Here is a 27,083-nt window from a genome sequence, read left to right as displayed (position 1 = left end):
CAATCATGACCTCAACTCACGGATAATATCCCTGAGATTTCATCCCGGACAAATTTTGTGGTGTTGAAACACACAAATTAATAAATATTAATTTATTAATTAAATAATACCTTTATAAAATAATTATATTTCATGATTCCGCCAAACTCGTAGTTATCATTCAATGATGATTGTGACTATCGATTATTATTGTTTATTTTATAAAGATCACAGGTGGTGGTTTCCAATTTTGAAAGAGATGAAAATGCTGATTCAGTTCATAAAAATAAAACTACAAAATTCAATGTTAATGACTCTCATGAACTACAAAGAATTTTGCATCAACGGTTTTGTGTAAAAGAATACAGTGTCTATGACTAGGGGGTAAAAATTATACCCATATACCCCCATGAAGCTCAAAAGATGATAAATATTCCACAAAAAAAGTTTAAAAAATCTAGAAACAAACACAATTTTCAATTGTTTCACAGTTGGAACTATTACTCACCTGATGAGGGGAAAATTTTACAGTGACTCATGAAATCTTCTTTCAGTGTTGATTGACCCTTGGTTGTTGTAATTTACATTCCAGACGATGTTCGGTTTATTCTTTGGGCACCCAATTTAGGAACTGTAGGTTTGTTTCCTCGGCCTCGTCCAATTGAAGATCTAGCTTTAGAAGTCGGTACAGGAGCTGCAATAGCAGCCCATGGGTCATTAGCATCTAATGATCCACCTTTTTTCACATTCAGAGATGACTTTGCTGAAGGTGCTGGGGCAGATATGGCACCCCATGGGTCCTCATCATCGTCGACTGTTCTACTTGATCTAGTGCTTGATGGCTGGGAACTAGTTCTTGGAGCAGGAGCAGTAGCAGGTACCGATCCCCACGGGTCTTCATCATCATTTTTGATACTTCCTCGTAAACTAGCAACTGAAGCAAATATTGTAAGAAATAGAAAACAAAAAACGATATAGAAATGAGACTGATCTATTCACTTCCATCAGAAATGTGAATTTCTGATGGACAAAAATACAGCAGTTAAGAGTTCCAGCAGTAATAGAATCTCCTTGTTTATCGGCCCTCATCTAATTTTCAATTTGCTATGTCTGTGTGGCTCTAAACTATACTTGTTAACTTTATTATGACTTGCCTGAATACAATCCAACAGTATAAGCCTATAAAGGAACACATATTTTACAGGTATTGTCATTACCTTGTGGTTTTGGTTGAGAGACAGGACGTTTTTGAGCAGCTTGGATATTTGCAAGAAAGGGAGATGGTTTTGGTTCTTCTTGGGGCTCGATATCATCCCAACCATCTTTATCACCATCAAGACCTTCTAGACCATTTTCAAGTTCTCCCCATCCATCATTTAATGATGGGGATACTGAAACATGCTGATCTGTCATATCTGAGCTGGAACTAACATGAATTGGTGTTATACTCGAACTATCTGCAACTGTTGAATTCAGAAACGACTATCAAGTTGGAGATCTGTTCATCCTCATAAGCATATAAGTAAAAATTCAACAAAGCAGCTCAAAAATTATCATTATCAGCCAACCCCTGAAGCATATTGCAAAAGAAATAAATTGGTGAGTGCATACTTGAGCTAGAATTGGGGACTGCAGAAGGAGGCATGCTTGAGCTAGCTGGAGCATATGAACCCTGCTCAGAGGATTTACCGCCTTTAAGAGTCAGTGAGCTCATAGCCCAACTGCAATATGAAAATAAGGCCATATTACTGAAAATAATACAGGAAATAAGAACTGTAGAAGTGGAATCTTAAATGAAAGCTCCCATAACCGCGACGAAAACATGCTTCAACAGTTATTATCTTCTTGACAATATTCCCGTAGTAATAGTTAGGAGATGGAAATATTTTTAATGCATCACTAACCCCGTCCAAATTTTCATATCATGACACGTAACAGAAAGTTTGAGATAATTATAGTCAAGTTCAGATAAAGCATGATCAGGGAATTCTACAAGGAACTGATGATAAAATAATTATGTTGCAGCTGCTCGCCCCAATGCAATTACTTTTACAATAGCAGCAAAATGACAACATAAAATGCTCAATTTTTTACATACCCTAGCAAACTCGCATTTCCTGGAATTGATGAAGTTCCCATGCTTGTGGTGCTGGTATCTCCAGTGTTAGTCTAAGAGAGGACAACACAGAAATGAGTGTATAACATGCACAAGGAAGGGGATAAGAATACAAGAATTGTACAAAAAATCAAGGTACGTGATGGTAGCACCATAATGAACAAGAACATTGATATGCATGTAACTAATGTGTGTAAGTGTGTGCGTTGTATATATGAAACCCAGTTGCACACTACACTGCAAATAGCAAAAGAATGTACTCCCTCCTTTCTATTTTAAACATCAGTCTTTCCTTTTTGGTTCGTTCCAATATGATAGACACCTCTCCGTAATTGAGAACTCTTTAATTGTTTAGGTTCCCATATTACTCATAATGGCATGATCTTAGAGGAATGACATGGCATGTCGAGAACCACAAAATTGTAACATAACTTTTGGCATGTTAATATATTTAGCTTATGTGTCAAAACTCATAAGTATTTCTTTCATTCTTAATGACTCTGATACCAGTCAAACATTGTCATATAAATAAAGCGGATAAAGTAAATGTTTATTTCTAATCCGACACAAAATATGCGAGTGTTGAATATCCGAAAGCCTGAGAATTCATGACAAAGCTACTCAGTTTTAAATTTAATAAACAAGGAAGGACCTACGAAGAGGCAGAACTCCACTGCATGCTCAGAGTATGATAACATGAATTAACAAGAAGAAAGATACAGCTTATTCCTCTTTCCAGTTATACCAAATAATCCGCAAGAATATTTTTGAGAAAGGTAAATCTTTAGCAGAAAGGCTGTGCTACGAGCAATCATTACAGTTCAAAATTAGCAAAAGAATATGTCCTTGTTCTTCTTATAAGGACTGTATCTAATAATAGACTCCACATCATGCACAAAAGTCAAAACCTTCTTTGCACCAAATGTAAAACAAATTTAGGCAGTTCATCTTAATCTTCTGGATAGGGCTGTTTGTTCCTTCAAAACACCATGCATTTCTTTCATTCCATATAGTTGGCTACCTTAAAAGGTGCTTTTACTTTCCAGAATAATTTCCAATGCCATTAAACAGACTGTTACCCAATATTACAAAGAGCAATGTAGGATGACTTCACTGTGCAATGGCCTTTACTATGCCTTTGCCATATCAATCTATCATCTTTTTGTGTTGATCCCTTTAAACTGTTCTGAACTTATGAGGAAGATCAGCAATTCCAGGGATTCCCCAACCATTCAAAAGCTCCTGAAATTAAAGATCCACCCTTTTGGTTCCAAATCTACCCAACCATCGCATCAGGTCGTAATACCAGAAAATGAATATTAGGAAATAATTCTTTAAGGGGTCCATGAAGGAAATAATGTCCTTCCTTTCTAACCGTGGTGTCCGGAAAGCTTGTGCACAGCTCTTCGACACCTTCTACCTCCCAGCAGTACAGGTACCGAGTAACTCTATCCACCAAAGCTTGGAGCCTTGGACAGATGGAAGAAAAATCTAGTGTTTTTATCTCCACAAGGATAATGCCAAAGTTTTATGACTCAAAAAACAGAAACCATTGTTCTCAAGCTCTGAACACAGCTTCAATAAAGACAAGTTTTTCAACTCAAAGCCAAAAATGGGAAAACTGATGCGCAAATTAAAAATCAAATAAAAAAGAATAAATTAAAATACCTTCTCATGGTGCTGCTTGACTAATTGCAAAAATTGATCAACTGCTTCGAATGCTTTTGATTGAACATCACTAATCCATTGAAAGGAAACAGGCGATGATAGAGTACATGCACAAACATAATCATAATAAGTTTTTCAACACAAAAATTAATCCGCTCAAACACAACAAAGTATTCAGAGACTACGAACAATGCCCAGGCAGACAAACCAAATGCATTATCATTGATGCCATTTTGGCAGGGGAGAGATTCCAAATACATTACAATTGGGGAATGGCAGATATTTAGGAGTGCCTGTCTTCTATATGTAAGTTGAGTTGACTTCCACATAATGAGGAGCAATATGCTTCACAAAGTAATAAAATCTACACCTCACTAATGGCTACAAGCAATTTCGCACTTGCTGAAAGATTTTTACAATGCAGAAACACACATAAATCATCCAGACACTAACAGAACTTGTCATGTTTAAATCCATTAACAAGGCATGCTTGATAGCTAAATCTGTCAGCCTAAGCATCCATCAAACCATCAACCATGAGGATTATGGAAATCATAGCTATCCGATAGCCTAATCGAGGCCTGCTATCAACAAATAAGTTTCAAAACCACAGAGAACTAAAGGCATGGAGTTCCAAGTGTGTAGGTATTAATCTATTTGGGCTGAGGCAAACTCCTTTCTTTTTTAATAAAGTAATCGAACTTTACCAAAAAGAGCAAAAATTGCACATAAACAAGAAGTATACCAAAACATAAAAACCTCGCCAAAAAATATGGTTTTCTACAAACAATACCTAATCTCTATGTCTATTGGGATCGCATGGGTGCACGAAAAAGAAAAAAGGGATTAAGGTTACTCCTCAAGACTCAAGTATACAGGATCCTTCTCTATTCCCTCAATAGCTCTCCAATTTATTTTCTATAGGTCCACATAAGTACAAGTGGAGGCTGGAACAACATCCCATGCCCTGTGTCTTTCTTTTTCGTCTTCCAAAAGCCCAGCTGAAACATTACTTCTTTCGCCAAGACAAGCTCCTTAACTGTGAATATTTCAGTAATGGCAAAGCTTAAAAACTTATTTCTATAGAAGCTGAAGCAATCCCAAAAAGTGTCCCTTTGAATATTGGAATGCAATGGGGTCAAATGCAGCAAGATGGATAGTAAGGATTCATACAGCTGACCCTGACTAGAGATTCAGTCGTACATGTAAAGCGATCCTGGAAAGAAAATGTACTGAAAACTAGCATAAACAGATTCATGTGATATCAGATATCCTGCGCCCTAATAAGGACAAGTTTTTCAAAGAACAGTAAGTGCAACTATTTAAGAGAAGAATACCTGTCTGGATCAATCGTAAATACAACAATATTAGGTAAAATGCGGGTTGCAATCTCAGTCACGTCATAGTAAGAACTGGTAGCAGACAAAGCCATGATACCTGCCAAAATAAAATTTAACATCCATTACAGAACAAGGACAAAAAGGGATGAGGAAGCAAAGACTGACTCAGGAATTTGTAGACGATCAATAAAAAATCTCAGGAAAATATTTAACTCAAAAAAATCATTATTAGAACAACAATAACTACACCTCAGTCCCAACTCCCAAATACGAAAATTATCATCAATGTTGGATACCAAGCATATACAGTGTTACCTGCTGCTCGGGCAGGAGCAAATGTATCACGCAAGGCACGAACAGTGAGTGCATTTATTAGAACCCTTTTCCTTGTCTACAGGCAGAAAAATTCCATTAGTTATCATGTCAAAAGTAAAACACATTTCGAGAAAGGATATGTTCCATCTTAACTCTTTTACTGGTAAAAAGCCAATAGACATTTAAAACTTAATCAAATTCTGGAGTGGTTTGATGTCCAAGACAAGTTCCTTACCCCCTCATTGAGGTAACCGGCAATATTTCCAAGCAAAATAGTAGTGTTTGTTCTAATTGCCGGTTCTTCATCAACCTACATACACCACAAATAGAAAATCAAAACCTAAGGAGCAAACAGATAAGCCTAGATAAGAGTATTAATTTCTGCAGTATGACAAATCCCTGTTGCTTGAATAGATATTTCAAACACTATGAAGCAAAGAAAGAATCACACACAAGAAGACTACTAGTTTTGCATGTACGATGCACACCTGTAGCTTGGAAAGATATTTCAACAAAGATCCCGATATAGTGCGATGTGAGAGCTGCAATAAAATTTTGGAAATGCATAAGTTAGCATGTTACTAGGAATTGACAAAATATGGAACTACTTTTTTGAAGACATAATTAAATAAATAAGTGGACTCTCTCTAGCAGCACAAGATTTTAGACGAGATGGTACACAATATAACATGGTATCACAACAGTCTGAGGTCTTGAGTTCAAGTCTCACCGCCCCCCATTATCAAAAAAGAATTTCCACGGCTTAGTCCATGAAAGAGAATTAGGCTCGCACATGAGGAGACGTGTTGAAGATATAATTAAGTAAATAGAAGTATACTCTCTATAACAACTTAATCTTTTAAATGAGACGGTCACACACTTCAACATACTCAATCACTACGAAACACGATATTTTTATGGAGGAACCAAAGAAACAATATCCACTATAGCATCACATGAGAATGCTAAGAATCATACCAATGCATATAGAACATCAGTAACCAGACTTCCAAGAGGAAAGTCAAAACATTAAATACAATGGCATATTCTAGTTCAGGTATACAGTTAAGTGCCACACAATAAGGCCAGTTAACCAGATATTTGTTCTCAATGTTAGAGCAGAAGTGCAGGACCTATGTGCAAGATGTACACACCTTAGGAGCCAATACAAGCATAGATTTAAGTGTCAACTCCCGGAGAAAAGCAGATGTGTCAGAGAACCCAGTAGCCACGTGAGCATAAACCTGATCAACAGCTTCATCAGGCAAATATACCATCCAGGTGCTATGAAATTCTGAATTGTTAAGGGTATCCCCTCAAGTATGTATAACTGTATACTTGAAAAATTATAGCCGTAATTCATCTAATATTTCACACCTGCTCTTCAACAATTTTTGCAGATAATGACTCCCCATATTGATCGATATGCTGCAGAAGACCCACTCGAATGGACCGATCATTGGAGGCAAAAAGTTTTATAATTGTAGGCAGTACCTATTATAGATGCCCACGGTTCAAAATACAAGTTAAAACAGAAACTAAACACCAAAAAGAAGACGTGACACATTGCTGGAAGAAAAACGAACTTAAACTCGGGAAAAAGAAAAAGGAAGAGCAAGAAAAAGAGTTCAACCTTGACACTAAACTCATCTGTTGAAAGCCAAGAACCCATTTTCAACAAAGCAGTTAAAGCAGGAGCAGCAGCTGAACCAAATTCTAATGCAGAAGCTAGCAAAGGAAGCAACTGCAAAGAGAAAATATTAGATTTGCTCATGCAATTAATTTAATTATTTTGAGGGTAAAAAAACTTATTTGCTTTATTTAACTAGTTATAATTTGTAATGGAAGAAAAAGGATTACCTTCTTCAGCACAATTTCGCGAGGAAGTTGCTCTGCTAGATTTGGAAGCTTACGGAAGAAAGTGTCTTTTTCTACACTATCCTTAAGATTAAGTATTTCCATGAATTGAATAGTCTCCACCAACTTATTTTGGAAATATTCTGCCAATGCATGATTAGCATATTTAGTGAAGATCCGGCATATGAATGATATATTGGACAGAGTATTAACATTATCACTTCAAGTCAATTAGAAAGAGGATAATAAGACTAGATAAATCCAGGGTAAAGTGATAATAATAAAATCCTAAAAGAGTAAAAGCAATAAATGTGCGCATGAAAAATGAGTGATGGAAGCAGCAAAAGATTAACAAGAGAAACTCAAGCATTAGCTCCACATAATGAATTCTACTAAGATGAGTCAAAATGGCTTGTTTAGGATAGATTAAGGTTCATAGAGGACATAAACCATAAGAAGATTTAGAGCATACTATTCATTATGTGCTCAAAATGAAATGCTAGTTAATGGAGCATGGAAGTTAATCTGGAAAACGAACGTACCCCCCCAAAGTGATTTGTTTAAGCTGGCTAGCCCTTCATGGAGCCTCCCTAACCCATGATAACCTCATCAGTTGGAAAATCCACATTGTCAACAGATGCCTCGTGTACAGCAGTCACAGGCATATGAAACATGTTCATCTCAGTTTTTGGTCTCAATTGGGTTATGGCAGATAGCATTAAAGATGCACTGGTTAGTTGGAGCTCATGGAAGGTTGGAAAATCAATCAGGAAAGAATGGACGATGATCCCTGGTTGCATTTTTTGGTGTGTCTGGACAGACTGAAACAATAGATGCATTGAAGGCACCTCTTCTCCAAGCTACATTCTTAAGGCTAGCGCAACTCTTGGTAGCTGGGGCAATTTTTCCTCTGTCAATTCCCCAGAAGCTCTTTTTGGAATTGGTTAGCTCCTTAACATTAGATTAGCCTTTTGTAGTAGTGCTAACAATGTCTTTTACTTTTCTATGCTATGTAAATTTTGCATCTTCTTGATGCCTTCTATAGTCCATTATCTTATCGGGAAAAAAAACAATAAGAAGGTTGAGGAAACTTGGGAAGGCACAATATACACACTGAAATGGACATCTATATGTATTACATGAATATCTATGTTGTAACTCTACTTTCATTTAGTTAAACCAAAAGGCTACCATTGTCCTGATTGACCACCCAAAAGGTGCATCAATACAAAATTGATACAGTTATAGAAGGCAAAGTCTTTGTGACGGGGTAAGTATACCAAATTAGACTACCAAAAATGACAAGCAAATACAGAAAATTGGCATGATTATCTTCAGTGAAGTAGATACCAATTGGAGTCAAGACCATTGTAAGTCATAACTAGAGTGTCATAGAATTCTGCAATCATTCTTTCGTACGAATATATCACAACACACAAAGTGGTTCAAAAGAAGCAACAATGACCTCTTGCTCATGAGTTGTAACTAGAGAGGAAGAAGAAAATCGTAAAATAGATCATTTTTGAAAAGCTTTCTCTGAATCATCCATGATGTCTAATGGTTAGCTATTTGCGGAGAATAAAACTTACTTCAGCATCAAACCCTTGGTTTCGGAACATCAACCACAGGCAGATGGTGACATAACACATTTCAAATATATATTTTACTCACATCTGCTACAAAAAGTCTAGAACTTATTGAAATAAATACCCGCAATCACTAAATTCAAGGAGAATATAACAGTTGAACAGTAGAATAGGAGAAAAGTAGTATCCATATGACGTAAGTTGCTTGAAAAGCTTGAGAAGAACTTAATTAATGTACAAACATTAAAATTGAACAAAAAACATTACCACTATTTTCAAGAAGCTTGGATGAATTTAACCTGCGAGGGGGCATAGAGCTCAAGAGACGCTGATAATCTGGAAGTAGAGACTGTGAGACAGGAAAATAAGCCAGTTGCAAATGAAATGAATTTTTCAAATCCACCAGAAGATGAAGAAGAGTATAACCAGACAAGTGACTGAGAGAAGCAAATAAATCGGTAAATGCTGCAGCATACCTTTGGAATAGAAGCAGTATTGCACAGGTCCTCTGTTTTGCTCAACTTGGTGCCAGAAAACAGTTCATAGATAAGACAGCCTAGCAATTCCCAGCATTAAAAGATCAATTTGCAGTTTAAAAAGAACATTTAAGTACTCTGAAGTGTTTGATAGATTGGAGAAAAGCTCTCCAGTCCATTTTTGCATCCAGAAAATGGTGATTCCAAAATAAATACTCAAGCATTACAACAATGATAATGTCTTAAGAGAAAAGGTACCGCAAAGGCAATCATTTCATTAGCAGGGGAAATGTTGAACATTAAAGCATTTTAGATTTTTTTAACGCTCTTAGTGGCGTGGTAAGGTCCATAACTGCAATCTATATTCCACTATCATTATAGTGAAACCTCGTAAAACGGAGAGCCAAACTTCTTAGACTTGTCAGTATATTACCATTGAATAATGACTACAACTAAACCAAACAAACAAACAAAAAAATTGCACAGGAAAGACCTACCCAAACCCCAAGAATCTATAGTCCAAGGTGGAGACTTTCGGATTGTGGTCCAGTCAGACTTCAGCAGTTCCTTTGATTTGTATTGTGCACCAATAAGCCAATCATATTGCTACACACATATAAGATAAAAAAATTAACCTGTATTATACTGTTGTTGTGTGACAAAGGAAAAATGAAAAATAGCAGTAGAGCATGAGCTAGTGGAGAATGGCAGCAACAATCAATCAACTGCACCTCAATCCCAAATCAGTTGAACTTGACTATATGAATCCTCTAAAGGAAAATATGGATCTTCAGCTAAAAAGGGATATAAAAAGATAGCTTCAAGGATAATTAGTTTGTCATGCGGTGTGCCTTAAAAAACATAATGTAGGTTTTCTTTTCCTATCATTTCGTGTCATATATAGAGATCCATTAAAAATCTGTAGTTACCCATCCTATTGTTCACAGTTAAAGATGAGGTTGGTGTGGTATAACAGTGAAAAGAAATGTTGCCAGTCAGTTAATTTGGCATCATCGTTTACCAGCATTGGTCCAACAGCAGATTCATTGTGTCCATCAAACTCAGAAAGCACATCAAAGGCGTGCAATTTCCAGTCCAGAGTTTGCGTAACAACAACACTAGCCAGACAAACATTTCCATGAACCTGCATTAGTAAAAATGCAACTCAAAATAATCCATCAAATATTCCAGTGATACAGTAAAGTTTGCTGGCAGAAGATTAAATGACCTCAAACATATACCAGGACGAAAGAACTAATAGATACATTAAAGATACACAATAGTTTATCTTAACCATCATGTCAAAAGGATTAGACTCAGGCCAACTCTAGTTTAATAGCTAGTAGATGGAAGCTTTCACCGCAGATGAAAAAAAAATGTTTCAGGCTTTAAAGGTATATGCTTCATAATATGCCTGGCCCAAACTCAGCATTGAGATTCAGTAAGGAATGTAAAATGAAACTAAGGATCCAACTTCTGTGTCACAACTTCTATGTGAAACGCGAAAAATCAATATGGCTCAGCCATTTAGTTATTTATAAGAAGCATCAATAAGCAAATCTACAACAAGATACTTTATTTTTATACTAATATTGAAGTAGCTTTAATAAATGCACTCTGTCAAAATTAGGAACAACTGAAATTTAATCAAAAGCATACTTACAAGTTTGCAGTCGTTATTTAAGAAGCTCACAGCTTTGGCTATTCGATGCAACCCCCAAGCATAATACTCGTCCCTGCCACCACCAATGAGGTGTAAAATAAACTAGAGTTCTCAAAACTATACAGCATGGCTTCAGAGTGAGGACACTTAAGTAATATCAAGACACGCCAAGGAATTGCCAAGATTGAGAAGGCATGCCCAATAATTTAACCTCAGATAGGCGGAATGACATCTTTCGGAAGTTCTAAATATTTGATTTGTCATGCCTCACAGTGAAATGTATTCCTAGTCCAAGAGGAGAATCAACAACTTCTATTCAGCCAAACATTATTAGACACCAGTGTCAAATCCCAATAAACACTTCGTTCTACAGAATTTCTTTTTTACTTTTAGAGAAGATAATTGTATAATAACAACAGCAGTAAGCAAGTGGTGATATACGTACATGAGTGCATAAACCAAAAGAAGAATCCTTTTTTAATCTTGTAGGTATTCTTAAAGGCTGAGTATTGATTCTGCTTCATTTCCAAAATACCTCATTGCACCAAAAAATAAAACAAAAGTGTACAATTAGACTTGAACTGTTGTATGGAATTTGCTTTGTCTTCACAATCATTCCTTTCATTCCCTATAGTTCACCAGATGCAAGCAGGCATTGTGTTCCAACAAAAAAAAAAATTCTCCTCTTTCTATTTCTATTCCAATGCTGGAGCAGCTGAATTGTAGTTCTTGACTTTAGCCATTCAAGCCTACAATGTTCAAATCTTTTTTATTACCAAGAAACCCCTAATAGTCAGCTGACAGACGGTTCAAAACTTGGTGGACAATGACCTCCCCCCACTTTCTCCACCTAAATACCAAGTTTGTGTCTCCAGCAGAGTTCGAGCTCGTGGCATGTGTCAAACCCAAGCATCAAGTGCTATGCTCTTACACTAGACCGAAGCCCTAGGGGTGTACAAGGAAATAAAATTGATGCCTTATAATGAACTATAGATATCAAATTCAGGAAAACGAATATGAAAGCACATTAGTTCCAGGTTAAAACTTTTGAAGCTTATGAGATACTATTGGCAATAAAAGTTGAACATTATGCATTTTCATAAAACTGCTCAAAAATTAACTCATGCTGCCATTATGGTAATTCATGTAAGTCGTGTAATCAGTCCATCTTAGGCATAGAATGGTAAGAAGTTAATGAACCACGGTTAATTCATACCTCTGGGTACCTTTTAATCCTAATTCCTTAAGCTTCTCAGCGAGTGGCATGACAGGTTCAGTAACAATATAGATGGTAACTTTGGCAGAAGAACCATCAAAATTTTCAGCTTCAGTGCTGTGGAGAAATGACAAAATATTTGGATGCCTAACCTGAAAATTACAGGAGAAGAAGTTAGCATCAAGGAGTCCAATAATCAGAAACAAACCATGTCCATAAACTAAAAAAATGAGAAGTAACACTCTGATTGCAAGGTAACGTTAAGTGTCAATGAACTCATAATTTACAAACAATAATTATCTTACTGTACGAAGTCTCTTGACTCCATTCCTTCCAGCAGCTAGATGTCCATCATTTGTGCTACTTCCTGAGAGAGCAAATACTGACACAGGAGTCCCATCATCCTGTTGAAGAGAACCAAAAATAAATTGCTTAGCTGAACCAACTAATGTGCATACTGGAAAACTGAAAATTACACCAAAATAGCATGTAGCTGGTTCTAAGCAGCATTGTCAAAGGCAGACTTAAGCCCTAAAGCGAGGCTCAAAATGTATTAGTGTTTTGTCTCACTTAATGTGCGGTTCAGTATCATTATCAAGGCTCTAAGACATACTAGTGAGCACCTCCTCCTGAGGAAGCAACACTAAACAATTGATTTTTTATTTTTTTTATAATGGTAACTAAATATTTTATTTTTTTTAAATAATGGTAACTAATATTCACACCAAAAAACCCATTGGTAAAAATTGATGGGGTGGGATTTACAACCCCGAGGTATCATCAAGACCAAAATCTAGGCATGAGACTTTACAATTGTCCTATGAAATCAACTAAACTATCTATCACCCCCACTATATATTGTTTAGACCAAAAATACAAAAGACAAAGGGGTCGTGTCATAGAGTGTATTAAAAAAATAATGCATGCATTAACTTTGTGTATAGTAGTACATTGTTTGATACACTTTTTTAGTCTATGTATCATCAGTTACACACTCTATTGTGTATTGAGGTAAGTATTGCTAATACTATGAATTACAGTGTATTAGTAATGCAAGGATTTTAATGCATGCATCAGCATTGTTAAAGACCCAATTGACCCTCCAAACCTTCTTTACATCTTTTCCACCATATCTGTAGGGGGTATATTTATAAACAAATATTTCTTACAAAAATTATGCAATGCATGTTATTTTTTATACACTAAACCAGACAATGCATAAAAAATAATCTTTGTATAATTAATGCAAGCAAAACTAATACAAGCATTACTAATACACTCTATTTAATATTATTCTTATACACCCTACTAAACAACCCGTATAGCCCTTGAACTTGATATTCTGGAAGCTACTGGCTTTTCCATCATGGCCTCTTTCATTCATTCCTCTCCATAATGTCCACCAAATACATGCTGGAATGCTCCTCCACTAGTCTTCTTGTGATCCTCTTCTCCCCACTCCTTCCCAAATTCAGAGTAAATCAAAGGAGGTTCCAAGAATTATCTAATTTATACCTACCATACATAAGAACATGTTCCGCAGATATACAGTTGTTCTGCATTGCAAGAAAAAGTGATCATTTATCTCTGCCTCTTTCTCACACATAAAACACCTGGAGCAAATTGGTATACCTCTTCTCTGTAATACTTCGTGGATTAAAAGACTCTCATGATCACCAGTCAGATGAAGCATGAGACTTTGAGAGGGATTTAACCTTCCAAACCGTTTACAAGTCCGGATAGTTATCATTGTGTGATGTAATTCAGTCTCCAGTAGCATGATTTCCTAGTAAAGGACCCCTCGTTGTGCAGCTTCAAAATTGGGAAGGTAGTTTTCAGTTTCTTTTCCCCAATCCCCAATTGGTTCCAGAAACTAATCTTTTCCCATTACCAATTGTGTACTTCAGGTTATTACCGATAGAGAGCCCCAAACTTCTAATTGTTTGCACAACCATTTCTTCAGTAAACTTTCAACGAGTGCATCTAGCTTTTTTAATGCCCAGATAAGCCTATTCTTTGCTAAGGATCACCATTTTACTACATTGTACCCCTTCTTCAAATTGTTGCCCCGCCATAGGAATACTATTCTTACCTTGTTAAATTTTTTTTCTCTGCTGCCTGGTAGAGGGAATAAACTCATCGCACATGTGGGTTGGCCGTCCATGACTAATTTATAAGTGTAACTTTGCCGCCCAAAGACAAATATTGACTTTTCCGTCTTGCTAATTTTCTCTCAATTCCATCCAGAAATTACACACTTCCAACTCCTTATTCTTTGCCCCAAGAGGCACACCTAGGTATTAAGTAGATAGGGAGGCCACTTGACACCCTAGGTTCTTTGCTCGGATCTGCATATTATGCACTTGATTGACGGTAGAGACAACTTTTTTGCCATTTAACATGGATCCTTGAAATGCCTTTAAAAATGGTCAGGAAGTGTTATATTGCAGTATGACACTTCCTATAACTTAGCTAGGCAATATATAAGTTGTGTTTTGAAGTTGTGCATCTCTCCGACCAAGATAACTTCACACTTCTTCAAATTGATTCCAAAAACTACTTGAAACCACAGTAGTCACTAGTCTCAAATATGTTAATTGAGATTCATTTGCATAAAGAAAAACTGAAATATCATTTGCAAGTAGTAAGTGTGAGACTTGTCACTATCCTGCCCATCACTGGTTGGAAAACCCTTTAAATGTCATCTTGCTCAAAGCTTCCATCACCAAGATGTAGTATATGAGAGATCGTGTCACCCTGCATCAGTCCTTTGAAACTACCAAATAAGCCAAATGACTCTCATGTACTATATAGAGAATTTTGCCATCGATATTCTGTACCTAATTCACCTCTTCCACCTGTCTTTATTGTTAGAAAATGTTAATCTTCTCAGCTCACATGATATCATAAGCTCTTCCAATGTCCGGCTTAGTACTCCTGGTTTTCCTTTAACCAAACTCACGTGTCATTAGCATCAATATCTAAATATGTCTTTAGTCCACAGATGCATTTTGTGGGGTTGACATAATCTCATTTAGTACCTTCTTCTTATTGTGAATAATGAGCCTTAAATCACTTTTTTATTGTAAATAATGGGTCTTAATCATTGATATTTGCTATCCTTCCTTCTTTGGAATGATTGCTATAATTTATAAAGCACGCATTGACACTCTTTTCAAACTCTCTACATTTCTGACTGGAAGTGACTATTTAGAAAATATAGAACAAGTAACTTCCATGTACTACGCAGAAGAACGTTTACAATCTGAAATTTAAATCCCACTGCCTTAACAATTCCTCATCACACAATCTTGCTTTTTTTACTTTTTTTGATAACGTCACCCAACTAATTCCACAAGATATCATTACATGGCACCTTCCATCAACACAGCAACAAGTACTTGGTAAATCTGTTCACTAAGGCTATAATAAATGGAAAGAAATAACCTAGTGTTTTATCTTTGTTGGGCATTGGGATTTGACCATGAGACCCCATGTCTTACCCATTGTATTGACCACTAGATCACACACAATACATTTTTTACTTCTCTTGATAACAATGATGTCCCAAGCAACTTGCGCGCACCTCAACTATCCCATGAGATACCATAACCTGTCACTTCCCACCAGCAACAGGTACCTAGTAACTTTGTCCACCGATACTAAGACGGATGGAAAGAAATCACCTATAGTTTCTGTCTTTGGTGAAATTTTGAACTTAAGACCTCATGGTTCTCAATCCAAAACAATTTGAACCTGAGACCACTAGGCCACACCCTTTGGTTCACACGATCTAATATTTGAAGATACTATCAACAATAAGCACAACTGACACAATTACCAAAATTATGATGCAAAATTCCTAATCCAAAACAATAAGCACACATTTAGCAATGAAATTCCCGAAAATTCTAGAATACAACTTGAAGTTAGATTTTGAAATTTGAAAAAAACCATTGAACTGTGTTTACTTTTGTTTTTCACTTCAAATTACTCCCAAACAATCAAAAACAACTCAAATTTGCATTCATTGCCGCACTCTGCACATGAACAACACCATCTATATCGAAAGAAATTTTAAAAACAGAAATGCTAGCAATTTTTAAGCTCGTAGCATAAAAGAGATCAAAACTATGTCAAAATCATATATAAACAGGGGGAAAAACAAAGAGAACCTTAGAAGTGCCACGGTAATGAATCCAAGAGCCCCAAGCAGATGAATAAGGTTCACCGATATTGTATGGCAGATCTTTGAGGCCTGTTCCAGATCCACTGACGACGCCTTTTAAGAAATTCAGCATCGTGAGAATCTCACAGATCTCCGATCACCGGCGAACAGATGGAACCGGAAAAGAACAACGATTGATCTGCTACGGAACGAAATTATAGTTCTGTAGTGTGATTGATTTTTGATTTAGATATTGTGTGCTTCGCGGTCTACGAAAGCATAGTTTTATTTAAATATAGACAGTAATTTTTAGCTTTTATATTGGTAAAGTTTAGCCGTCGCACTATAAATAAGCGAAAAAATTTTAAAATGAAACATATATATTAAGAATTTTTTTAAAAAAAATTGTAAATTATTAGTTTCGTATTCAAATTATGATAGCTTTAAAAATAATCATCTACTTGAGTCTGGATTAGATACACCCTGGATATGTCACATGAGATAGCAAGTGTTTCAAAATCTCAAATATGCAGTTCTGAATAAAAAGTTGAAAAAAGTATTGAAAACATTCTTAAACGTGAAGAGAATTTTTTTAATTTTCATCATGTTGCAAGATCGGTTGAATTTTAGTTCAAATTTCATCTACCACAAGAATTTTAATTATATAGAGGTGTGATGTTTAAGAACACCCTAAAGCACTAATGATATGTTTTTGTATGTACAAACCATCTAGTTAAGACCCACGGGTCGGAATCTAGTTATTTAGTGGATTAACTAAATTCCTGTACTTTGTTTATATGTGAACTACATATTTGAATTTTTCGTACTCAAAATTTCCAACAAAATTTAATGTATGTGTCAATTGTCAATAAATTAAGTAATTTTATAAAAGTATAGACATGTATATGCTCTTGACGATGCGAAGCAACTGAAAAAAGCTTTCATTGATCAAAAAGAAAATAGTAAAAATGTATATGTTAATATGACGCAATACGAAGGAGCTGAAAAAACATTCATTGGTCGAAATCTAGATATTCAATAAAAATAATTGAGATGCACATCAATCGGGACGACACAAAGGAACTAAAAGAACTCTCATTGATCGAGAAGATGAGTTATTCAATAAAATAGTCGAGATGCAGACCAATCGATATGATATGAAAGAATTGAAAGAGCTCTCATCGACCTTAATCTAGTTATTCAATAAAATAGTCAAGACATAGATCAATTGGGACAACACAAAGAAACTGCAAAAACTCCCATCTAAACAAAATCTGATTATTTAATAGAATATTCGAGAATCAGATCAACCGGGACGACATAATGAAACTAGAGGCTTATTAATCGAAAGACAAGTTATTCAATAAAATAGTCTAGATGCAGACCAATCAGATCGTCATCAAAAGAACTGGAAAAGCTCTACTCGATCATAATTCATTTGTTCAATAAAATAGTCGAGAGATGTCGATCAGATGGAACAACGGAAAGAAACTTACAAATCTATCATCAGTCGAAATCTGGTTATTCAAAATAATAATAGTAACGTATGTTAATTGAAATAACACACACACAAAAAAAGAGTTCTCATTAGAGCTGTCAAAATGGACTGGTCCAATCCAACCCTAACGGGCTAAAGAGTTAAAGGGGTTGGGGGCGGGCTGACCCTTTAGTTAAAGGGTCAATTTAATAGGCGGTCCAACCTAGCCCTAAGCGGGCCACGTGTTGGGACGGATTGATTCTTCAATAAAAAAATGAATAATATTACTCTCTTAGAATGAGTATCTAAGAGAATCAAATGTTGACGTCTGTGAACTAGACAACAATACATACAAATTTTCATTTATGAATCACAAACTTCAACGAATACTTACAAAAATACATTTATGAATCTCACACTTCAGTGAATGCGTATGAAAATACATAATAGTCAATGTAATATTTAGCAAAAAAAATGTTCATCATTCAACCATTCCTCCCACAAAAAATAAGCTAATTTAAAAGACTTTATTTTTTTTTATGTTTTTAACATATTTATTGATAAAATATTTACAGTAAAATCCTAATATATACATATAATATTTTTAAATATTCACAGCCCATGGGCTGACTTTAGAAGCTTGCAGGTTGGGTCTACAAGACCACGAGCCAAGTAAGATTGAGCTAAAAAACCTCGTTTCTAAGTGGGCCAATAAAATTAGACTTTACCCCACTTAATTAAAAGATTGAGTTCGACGGCTCTAGCTCTCATCATCAAGACCTATTGTTTTCTCAATTCCTTAGAAAATAGGAATACTTCTCACTATTTTATTTACTAAGATTTTTTTCCCAAATTGGTAAAACACCCGTCAATCCTACACCGTCAGATCATACATCAATCTACTTTTACAGCCGTCCGATCACTCATACGTGCCGCCAACAATCTCTTTTATCTCCTCTCCTCTTCAATTTATTTTTTACTGTAATCAAAGCTAGGGTTTCAGTCGGCCGTGAAATTTCGCGGCGGCGGGTTCAATTCCGGCTTCACATTTATCGAGTTGTACGTGAAATTCTCAACCTGTTACTTTGTATATTTTTTTTGGAATTTTACTAATTTTATTGTTGTTGAATTTTTGGTTGATTGTATAGTGGAGATAGAAGTATGGAGAAGGAACTAGTTGAGCTGTTCGAGAAGGTAAAACGAACCGCGGATGAAGCTGCGGTAGACGGCGGTGCGGATTCATCGCCGGAGGAGAGTAGGTGTCTTGACGTTTTGAAGCAGCTTAAGAAGTTTCCTGTCAATTATCAAGTTCTCGTATCTACACAGGTAATGCTACATTCTTCCTTAGCATTTATTTTTGGTTTTGATTTTTGACCTAGAATGTGATAAGTAATTTCGGATACACAAGGTTCTGTTTATCGTGTATATATTGAACGATTCTGGATTATAGAAGGATTGCTGTTGTAAATTTTTGAACTTCGGAAAAAACTGAACTGATAAATGCCTACGAAAGATGTCGTGTGATGATTAAGTTGGAAGGGTTTATGGGAGATTAAGTGGAAATCATAGAGGAAGCAAAAACACTAGGTGGTTTCATCCAAGTTTTGGTGAATTAGCGTTACCAGAACTCTGCTGGTTTGAGTTGAGAGGTAGCGGATGTAGATTTAATGGAGGTGCTGTCAACCCGGTGAATAGAGTTGCTAGGACCTCTGCTGATAGGAGTGGAAGGTAGCAGAAGTAGATTAGTTGATCTGCGTGCAAGTTGGTTGTATACCACCATTATAAAAATTAGTGTTAGATGTCTCCAATTTTGATGTTTAATGTTTGAGGAGATGTGTTCTGTAGCTTTTGGTTGGAAGATTGCTTGTTTCTCAAAGAATCTAAAAAAAATTGCACCTTTTTTTTTAAAAAAAAATCAATTTTGAAACTGAATCGGAAAATTTTCAAGAATTTTTCACCCAGCAAATCTGATAAAAATAATCCCCTCAATGACCATACAGGGAAAGAGATATTTTTCAGGTATGTTTGTCTGCATCATTTTCCAATTATGCTTTGTTGTCTGTGTCAACTTTCTCCTTAATTGTTTGTTTTTTGTTTGGGAGGGGTTCAAGTTGGTATAGAAAATATGCTCCTCCATCTGAAGAGAGGTTCCATTCCTCGGAAGGATTTATAGACGTCTGTTGATAAACATTACATGATCTTTGTACAATTTTTATGTTTTTGGTCAGGCTTATTGTTCACCGTGACAACCTATCACTTGATGTTAGTGAGAAGCATATGATCACTTTTCTGTGTTTGACATAAAGGAAACATGTTTCAGGTGGGTAAGCGTCTTCGACAATTGACAAAACATCCAAGGGAGAAGATCCAGGCTTTGGCATCTGATGTGGTTCAGAACTGGAAGAATATAATCGTAAGAGAAACACTGAAAAGTAAGAACAGCAATGGAGTGAATGGGGAATCTGTAAAAGATGAATCTGCTGGTGCTACTGCCAATGGAGCCACTAAATCTCAGAGAGCAGAGTCGGTGAAGGTTGAAAAGGTGTCTAGGGTTGATGATGTTAAGGTCGAAAGGATGACTTCAAAAATTGAGGAAGTAGTAAACACAGAAAGTGCCTTCGCTGAGAAAAAGGTTGAACGTGTTATTGTTCTGAAGACTGAAAAGAGTAGCTCTAATGTGGTAGGTGCTGCTCCGCCAAAGTTGGGCGCTCTAATTTATTGCAAAGATTCTGTGCGGGACAAAGTTCGGGAACTCCTTGCAGAGGCTTTATGCAAAGTCTCAGGTGAAGTTGACGAGGAATTGAGGGATGAGGTAAATGCATGTGATCCGTATAGAGTTGCTGTTCAGGTAGAGACTGCCATGTTTGAGAAGTGGGGTAGATCTAATGGTGCCCAGAAGTTTAAGTACAGGTCTATGATGTTCAATATTAAGGATCAAAACAATCAAGATTTCCGGAGAAAAGTTCTTCTGGGGAAGTTCCCTCCTAGTACTATTACTGATCTGACGCCAGAAGATATGGCAAGCGAAGAACGGCAAAAGCAGAACGAGAAAATCAAGGAAAAAGCGTTATTCAATAGTGAACGCGGAGCTCCTGTACAGGCTAGTACTGATAAGTTCAAGTGTGGTAGGTGTAAGAAGAGTCAATGCACCTACTATCAGATGCAAACGCGGAGTGCAGATGAACCCATGACCACATACGTGACATGTGTGAACTGCCAAAATCGCTGGAAGTTCTGCTAAATTCGAGCTAGTATGTCCATTTAGTGAGCTTCATAGGTACCCTCTCTTAACCATGACATAGTCCCTAGTAAATTGTTTCATTTTTCTTCATGAAGGTGATGTCAATATCCGCCAAACTTATTGTACTGTTGCTAGATGTTATGACATTGTATTTTTCTCATTTCTAGGATAGGAATTTGCTCTACAGAAAATGCAATGTATTTGAAAGAAACAATAAAATTATTAGATGCGGTTCTGAGCAACTATTTTCATTTGGTATATTATTGTTATATCACTTAAATTTCTTGCATAGTTATCCCATTTAGGCACAAGAATAAGGTAAAATTTCTCTGAAATTTTATGCAAATTAGATGAAAATTTACCCAGCTTGTGTCTCCTCTAAATTTATGGCATGCTAAATTAGGTCATAGTTACAGATAACATTAATAATACGTTAATTTTTAATAAAATCAGGAGCATGAACAAAAATTGAGATTATCATCTTTGAGTTTGAGGATAAAAATTAAACATAAAAAGGAAGTGAAAAAAATTTGATACAATTTAGTCAGGCTAAAGTAAGCATCCAATCACTTAAAAAAACCTATGCCCTATAAACTATTGAGAAAATTATACGGTTGTCGTGACTCACCTAATTTATTACGTATTAAAAAGAAATGATAGTATATAAAGTTTGTATTCAAGAGAGGCACCACTGATTACATGTAGTTTTTTGACAAAAAAATTTTGTGGGTGTTTTTGATGATTTAATAAGTTATGTCTGTTAGTTCAAGTGGATAGTTATAGGTATTTACAAGTTCAAATGAGGCATGGACCATGAAATAGAGTTTTTCTACATCCGAAACTAACATCTAAAGTCAAAATTATGAACATTCAAAATTTCTCTTATGTACACACAACTACGCTAGTCTCTGGTAAAATGGTCAAAATGTTTTACTTCAAATAATAAATGATATAAAATCTATGGCATTTGAAAGAAAACTCATTGACCTACAATTTTGTATGTCATGACACACCTAATTCATTACGTACTGAAAGATATGATAATATACATTGTTTGACTTCAAAAAAGACACGCATTGAATACATGTAGTTTTTTGACCAAAATTTTTTGTGACTGTTTCTGATGTTATAATAAATTATGTATGTTAGTTCGAAAGGTAATTATAGGTATTTATAAGGTCAAATGAGATATGAACTGTAAAATAGGGTTTCTCTATTTTCGAAACTACCATCTAAAACAAAAATTATGAACGTTCGAAGTTTCTCATATTTCCAACTACACTAGTCTCTGGTGAAATGGTCATAATGTTTTACTTCAAACATTAAATGATACAAAACCGGTGGCATTTGAAAGAAAACTCGTTAACTTACAATTGCATATGTCATGACTCACCTAATTCATTACGTACTAAAAGATATGTTAGTAGACATTGTTTGCCTTCAAGAGAGGCAAACATCGATTACATATAGTTTTTTGACCAATTCTTTTTGGGGTGTTTGTGATGATTTAATAAATTATGTGTATTACTTCGAATGAGTAATTATAAGTATTTATAGGTTCAAATGAGGTATGAACCGTGAAATAGAATTTTTTTTATATTCGAAACTAATATCTAAAGTCAAAATTATGACGATCGAAGTTTCTCTTATTTACGACCACACTAGTCTTTGGTAAAATGACATAATGTGTTACTTCAAACATTAAATAATACAAAATCGGTGGCATTTGATAAAAAACTCATTGACCTACAGTTTTTATACGCCGTGGCTCACTTAATTTATTACGTACTAAAAGATATGGTAGTATACATTGTTTGCCTTCAAGAGAGGCACACATTGATTGCATGTAGTTTTTTTACTAATATTTTTGTGGGTGTTTGTGATGATTTAATAAATTATGTGTATTCGTTGAAATGGATAATTGTAGGTATTTATAAGTTCAAATGAGGTATGGGTTGTGAAATGGAGTGTTTCTCTACCCGAAACTAACATCTAAAGTAAAAATTATGAATGTTCGAAATTTCTCTTATTTACAATTATACTAGTCTCTGATAAAACAATCATAGTGCTCTATTTCAAACATTAAATGATACAAAATTGGTGGCATTTGAAATGATTATACTACTTAGTTAGTCATCATAACTATAGTTTTATATAATTATCACTCACGACTAACATTAACCATTAATTACGTGGGTTGACTTCGAGTTTCTATAATTAGGCATGTTTGTATAATTCGCCACACTTGTATAATTAGCAACTAACAATTTTTTCGTTTGATTTGTCTTCGTATACGATGATTTGTATTTGTGTATGACAATGATTTCCTTTGGATTTTCAGTTTTATCACCATATATCTTCAATTTTATTTTTTTTGTATAACTTTTAAAGTTTGTATAAACGTGTAATTTTTAAATTTTGAATGATATAATTTATATAATGTAATTTGCATAATTGTGTAATGTTCATATAATTATGTTTGAATCAATTTGTTATTTTGAGTTTTATCGTATTTGTATAGTTTCATACTTTGTATTACTCAATTAAACAAAAAATCGACGAATTATACAAACTTACCCGATAATTACACAATGAGATGTGAATTATTCAAATTATTGCCCCTCTTGCTCACCTCTCTCCTCCCTCTCCCGATCTCGCTCGCGAGATATACAAATACATATGTATATCAGTTAAATCTATACAATTATCTAACCGATAAATATATGTATACAATTCACCCCATTCTCTACCCTCTCTCACGCGCTTCTTCCCCCTTTTCCAGTCTCGCTCGCCACTCTCCTCCCTATAACATGTACTTACAAATCGTAATTAGCAAACTAAATCTATGGAGCGTAGTTAAGATATTTTGAGTGGCTATATGCGAAAGTTCCTCATAACTCTTTTGGTGAGAGATAACAAATATTTCGTAAAACTAATTGAGATGTGAATATAGTCAATTAATAATTGTTTCTGGTTCCAATGGAAGTGATAATTAATATGTGAAATAGTTAAGGTGTGCAAAAATTGACCCGAACAACACACAGTTAATTAAAAAAAATAAACAATTGGATCAAAGTCTTCGAGGGTATTCTGGTCATTTACTAATTTATAAGTACATTAATCTCAAGCTAATTAGTGAAAAGAAATCAATTTGAAGCTTAAGGGTTTTTAGGGTTTACAGAGTGCTTACAAATTGGGGAAGAAGAAGAAGAAAGCTAAGAAGAGAAAATTTCAGTTGAAGGTAGCCATGAAAGGAGGAGGAAGGAAGAATTTGAAAAGGGCTATTGAGGAAGACAATTTTACCCTTGAACAAGGTCAAAGCATTATGCAAGTTGTCGACCTTCGAGGTTCCAATCTTATTCAAGTATGATTTTTTTTTACTGTAAATACTTCTTCTTTCTTTCATTATCTGTTGTATAATTCATTTTTGTGATCTGGGTATGAGTTTTCCTGTTTCAAAATTCAATTTTTCTTATTGTAAATTCATGTTCTTTCTTTAATGTCTCTGTTACAGTGCATTGTTTTGATTTGTGTTTGAGATTTTTGGTCTAGAATTTCAGCATATTCTACTGTATGTTCGAGTTAATTCTCTGGTATCTGTTTAAGAATTCATTTTTTTTACTCGGTTTGAGCTTTCTGAGCTTGCTTTACATACTTGATTTTGGATATGCTTACTTGAGCTGAGGTGAGGTAGTGGTAAGTCTGCTTAGGCTCTACGAGGAAGACCCCACTTGTGAGATTTCATGGGGTATATTGTTGTTACTCGAGCTGGGGGTCTATTGGAAATAGTCTCTCCGCCTTCACAAGGAAGCAGTGAGGCTGCGGATACACCACCTCCGTAGACCGTACTTGTGGGATTGCACTGGGTATGTTGTTGAGCTTTTTGGTCTCAAGATTCAATTTTTCCTCTGGTAAATTCATGTCATGTTCTTTCTTTAATATGTGTGTTACAGTGCACTGTTTTGATTTGGTTTGAGATTTCTGGTTTAGAATTTCAATATATCCTACTGTAAGTTCATGTTCATTCTTTGGTATCTGTTTAAGAACTCACTGGGTATGAGCTTTCCAGTCTTAATATTCAATATTTGCTATTGTAAAGTCATGTTCTTTCTTAAGTATCTGCTTTACAATGCATTTTTATTATTAGGGTTTGAGCCATTGTCCCAAATTTCAGTTTTTTCTATTGTGAGTTCCTGTTCACTCTTTCATATCTGTTTAAGATTTCATTTTTTATCTATGAGCTTCTTGTTCTCAAAATTCCATTTTTTCTTATTGTGAAGGTAATGGATGCAAAAGGTGAAAATTCATTAGCAATATTTCCAGCTAAATTCCAGAAGAGCATGTGGATAAAACGAGGTTTGATCATATAATCCTCTAGAATTTGGGAATTTATTCATCTAGTTGTCGATTTGGTAATGCTCATCTTGTCATTGATTATGTGAGAAGGATGTAAAGTGGTTTTCTTTCAGTTCACTATTTTTTCTTTTTGTCAACTAAATGAATAGGCAACTTTGTTGTGGTTGATGAGAGTGGGCGAGAGGAAGCTGTTGAATCAGGTAGAAAAGTGGGATGTGTTGTTACGAAGGTACTCTATTTTGAACAAGTTCGTGTGCTTCAGAAGTCTGCAGAATGGTGAGAACCTAATATTCAAGGAAATGTTACTATCACCCTTCATTTTTTTTGGTTTAATATATATCTTTAGATCAGAATGAAATGGTCTTACTCCTCTGAAAATGACTTCAAAGAGCTGCTCTGGGGGTCCTATGTTTACTCCCACCTTCTAATCATGTGAAATTTTAAGATTGATCATTGATTTGTCCTCGGTGTTTATCGGAAACAACCTCTCTACCCCACAAAGATAGGGGTAAGATCTGCATACACCAACCTCCGCAAACTTCACTTGTGCGATCACACTGTTTATGTTGTTGTTGATCATTGATGTTCTGACAGGGAAAACCCCCCAATTTTGCTGATTTGAAGCAATGTCGTGTTTCTTCCTTGGATTTTTGTGTTTCCACTGAAATATGGGCTGTAGGAGTCGATTAATTTTGAATGTATTTTCACATCCATCATTTTGGGAGATTTTGAACTTCTTTTTCACCAATTATTCAGTTCGTTTTGTTATAGTAGTTGCCATTTGGATTACAGCATGAAGACTTTCGCGGCACCTAGCCTAGATGTATATTATTGCCACATAAAAGTTTTTGGCACATTTCTTTTTCCCCCTCCGCACAGGGAAAGAGTCAAGATACGAGTAGAACCATACTTGACAGTCCCTAGTTTTGATATATGCAAAAGAGTCGTCTTTGGAGACAATATGTTCTTTTGGAAGGTCGTATTACTGCTTACTGTTCTCCCCTCCGCAACACCCCATACAGAAAATTAAAGGAAAAGCATGAAGTAAGGGAACTTAACATTTTCAAATAGCTTACTGCTCCGTAAACCTTCTTATGCAGGCCAGAGATTTTCAAATCCATAGCAGTAGAGAGCTCAAAGCAAGATATAGTGTCACAGATCGAAGAGGATGAAGACTCAAGTGATGATGATGGACTTCCTCCTTTAGAAGCTAATACAAACAGAGTAAATCCTTTTCAGATGGCGACGGAATCTGATTCAGATTCTGATTCTGATTCAGATTCTGATTCTGATTCTGATTCTTGATCATGGCATTATAACTTATACCTTCTTTTTGTGGATAAAGCAACTAAGAGTAAAAACATTGTTGTGTCCTTAGGCTAATTAAATTTTGGAATCTGTATGAATTAAAGTGACTTTGATATAGTTAACATGCCAAGCAATTTGTAAATTCCTTTTTAAGTTTTGCAGTGTTTGTTTTATAACAAGCCATTTATTATGCCCTTTTGTGAATTTCATCTTCAAGATAACATACAGACTTCTTCTCATTCATATCTTGACTGTGAAGGTTGCGCGTTTTCCAGTTTGAAATTAAGTCGTGATATAATGTGCATTAGCACAAAGGA

At 35.4% G+C, this 27,083-nt stretch overlaps 3 protein-coding genes across 4 annotated transcripts; 2 read left to right on the top strand and 1 right to left on the bottom strand.

The window, feature by feature from the left end:
• Nucleotides 1-227: 227 nt before the first annotated feature.
• Nucleotides 228-16,726, bottom strand: LOC101266824 (uncharacterized). The gene is made up of 21 exons (XM_010323155.4): nucleotides 16,392-16,726; nucleotides 12,522-12,620; nucleotides 12,217-12,368; nucleotides 11,001-11,073; nucleotides 10,359-10,481; nucleotides 9,835-9,943; nucleotides 9,338-9,417; nucleotides 9,129-9,210; nucleotides 7,279-7,418; nucleotides 7,052-7,162; nucleotides 6,796-6,912; nucleotides 6,573-6,662; nucleotides 5,907-5,960; nucleotides 5,654-5,728; nucleotides 5,419-5,494; nucleotides 5,101-5,200; nucleotides 3,764-3,833; nucleotides 2,078-2,148; nucleotides 1,591-1,700; nucleotides 1,197-1,442; nucleotides 228-913 (listed from the first exon to the last, which is right to left on the bottom strand). The coding sequence occupies exons 1-21, from the start codon at nucleotides 16,515-16,517 to the stop codon at nucleotides 561-563; spliced, it is 2,457 nt and encodes an 818-aa protein (XP_010321457.3). The 5' UTR covers nucleotides 16,518-16,726; the 3' UTR covers nucleotides 228-560.
• Nucleotides 16,727-18,603: 1,877 nt separating this feature from the next.
• LOC101267119 (transcription elongation factor TFIIS) lies at nucleotides 18,604-21,360 on the top strand. Its single transcript, XM_004239926.5, has 3 exons — nucleotides 18,604-18,920; nucleotides 19,010-19,187; nucleotides 20,182-21,360. Exons 2-3 carry the CDS (start codon nucleotides 19,023-19,025, stop codon nucleotides 21,100-21,102), a joined length of 1,086 nt encoding a protein of 361 aa, XP_004239974.3. The 5' UTR covers nucleotides 18,604-18,920; nucleotides 19,010-19,022; the 3' UTR covers nucleotides 21,103-21,360.
• Nucleotides 21,361-24,238: 2,878 nt separating this feature from the next.
• LOC101267408 (uncharacterized) lies at nucleotides 24,239-26,970 on the top strand. 2 transcript variants are annotated; one of them, XM_004239927.5, is made up of 4 exons: nucleotides 24,239-24,466; nucleotides 25,383-25,458; nucleotides 25,608-25,734; nucleotides 26,559-26,970. In XM_004239927.5, the coding sequence occupies exons 1-4, from the start codon at nucleotides 24,350-24,352 to the stop codon at nucleotides 26,761-26,763; spliced, it is 525 nt and encodes a 174-aa protein (XP_004239975.1). In that variant the 5' UTR covers nucleotides 24,239-24,349; the 3' UTR covers nucleotides 26,764-26,970. The 2 variants fall into 2 exon arrangements, with proteins under 2 accessions (XP_004239975.1, XP_069153682.1); XM_069297581.1 differs by having other exon boundaries at nucleotides 24,240-24,968.
• Nucleotides 26,971-27,083: the final 113 nt, after the last annotated feature.

The sequence above is a fragment of the Solanum lycopersicum genome, chromosome 5 (genome assembly GCF_036512215.1).
Source record: "Solanum lycopersicum chromosome 5, SLM_r2.1".
Lineage (NCBI taxonomy): Eukaryota > Viridiplantae > Streptophyta > Magnoliopsida > Solanales > Solanaceae > Solanum > Solanum lycopersicum.
This window is presented reverse-complemented; position numbering and strand designations above follow the sequence as displayed.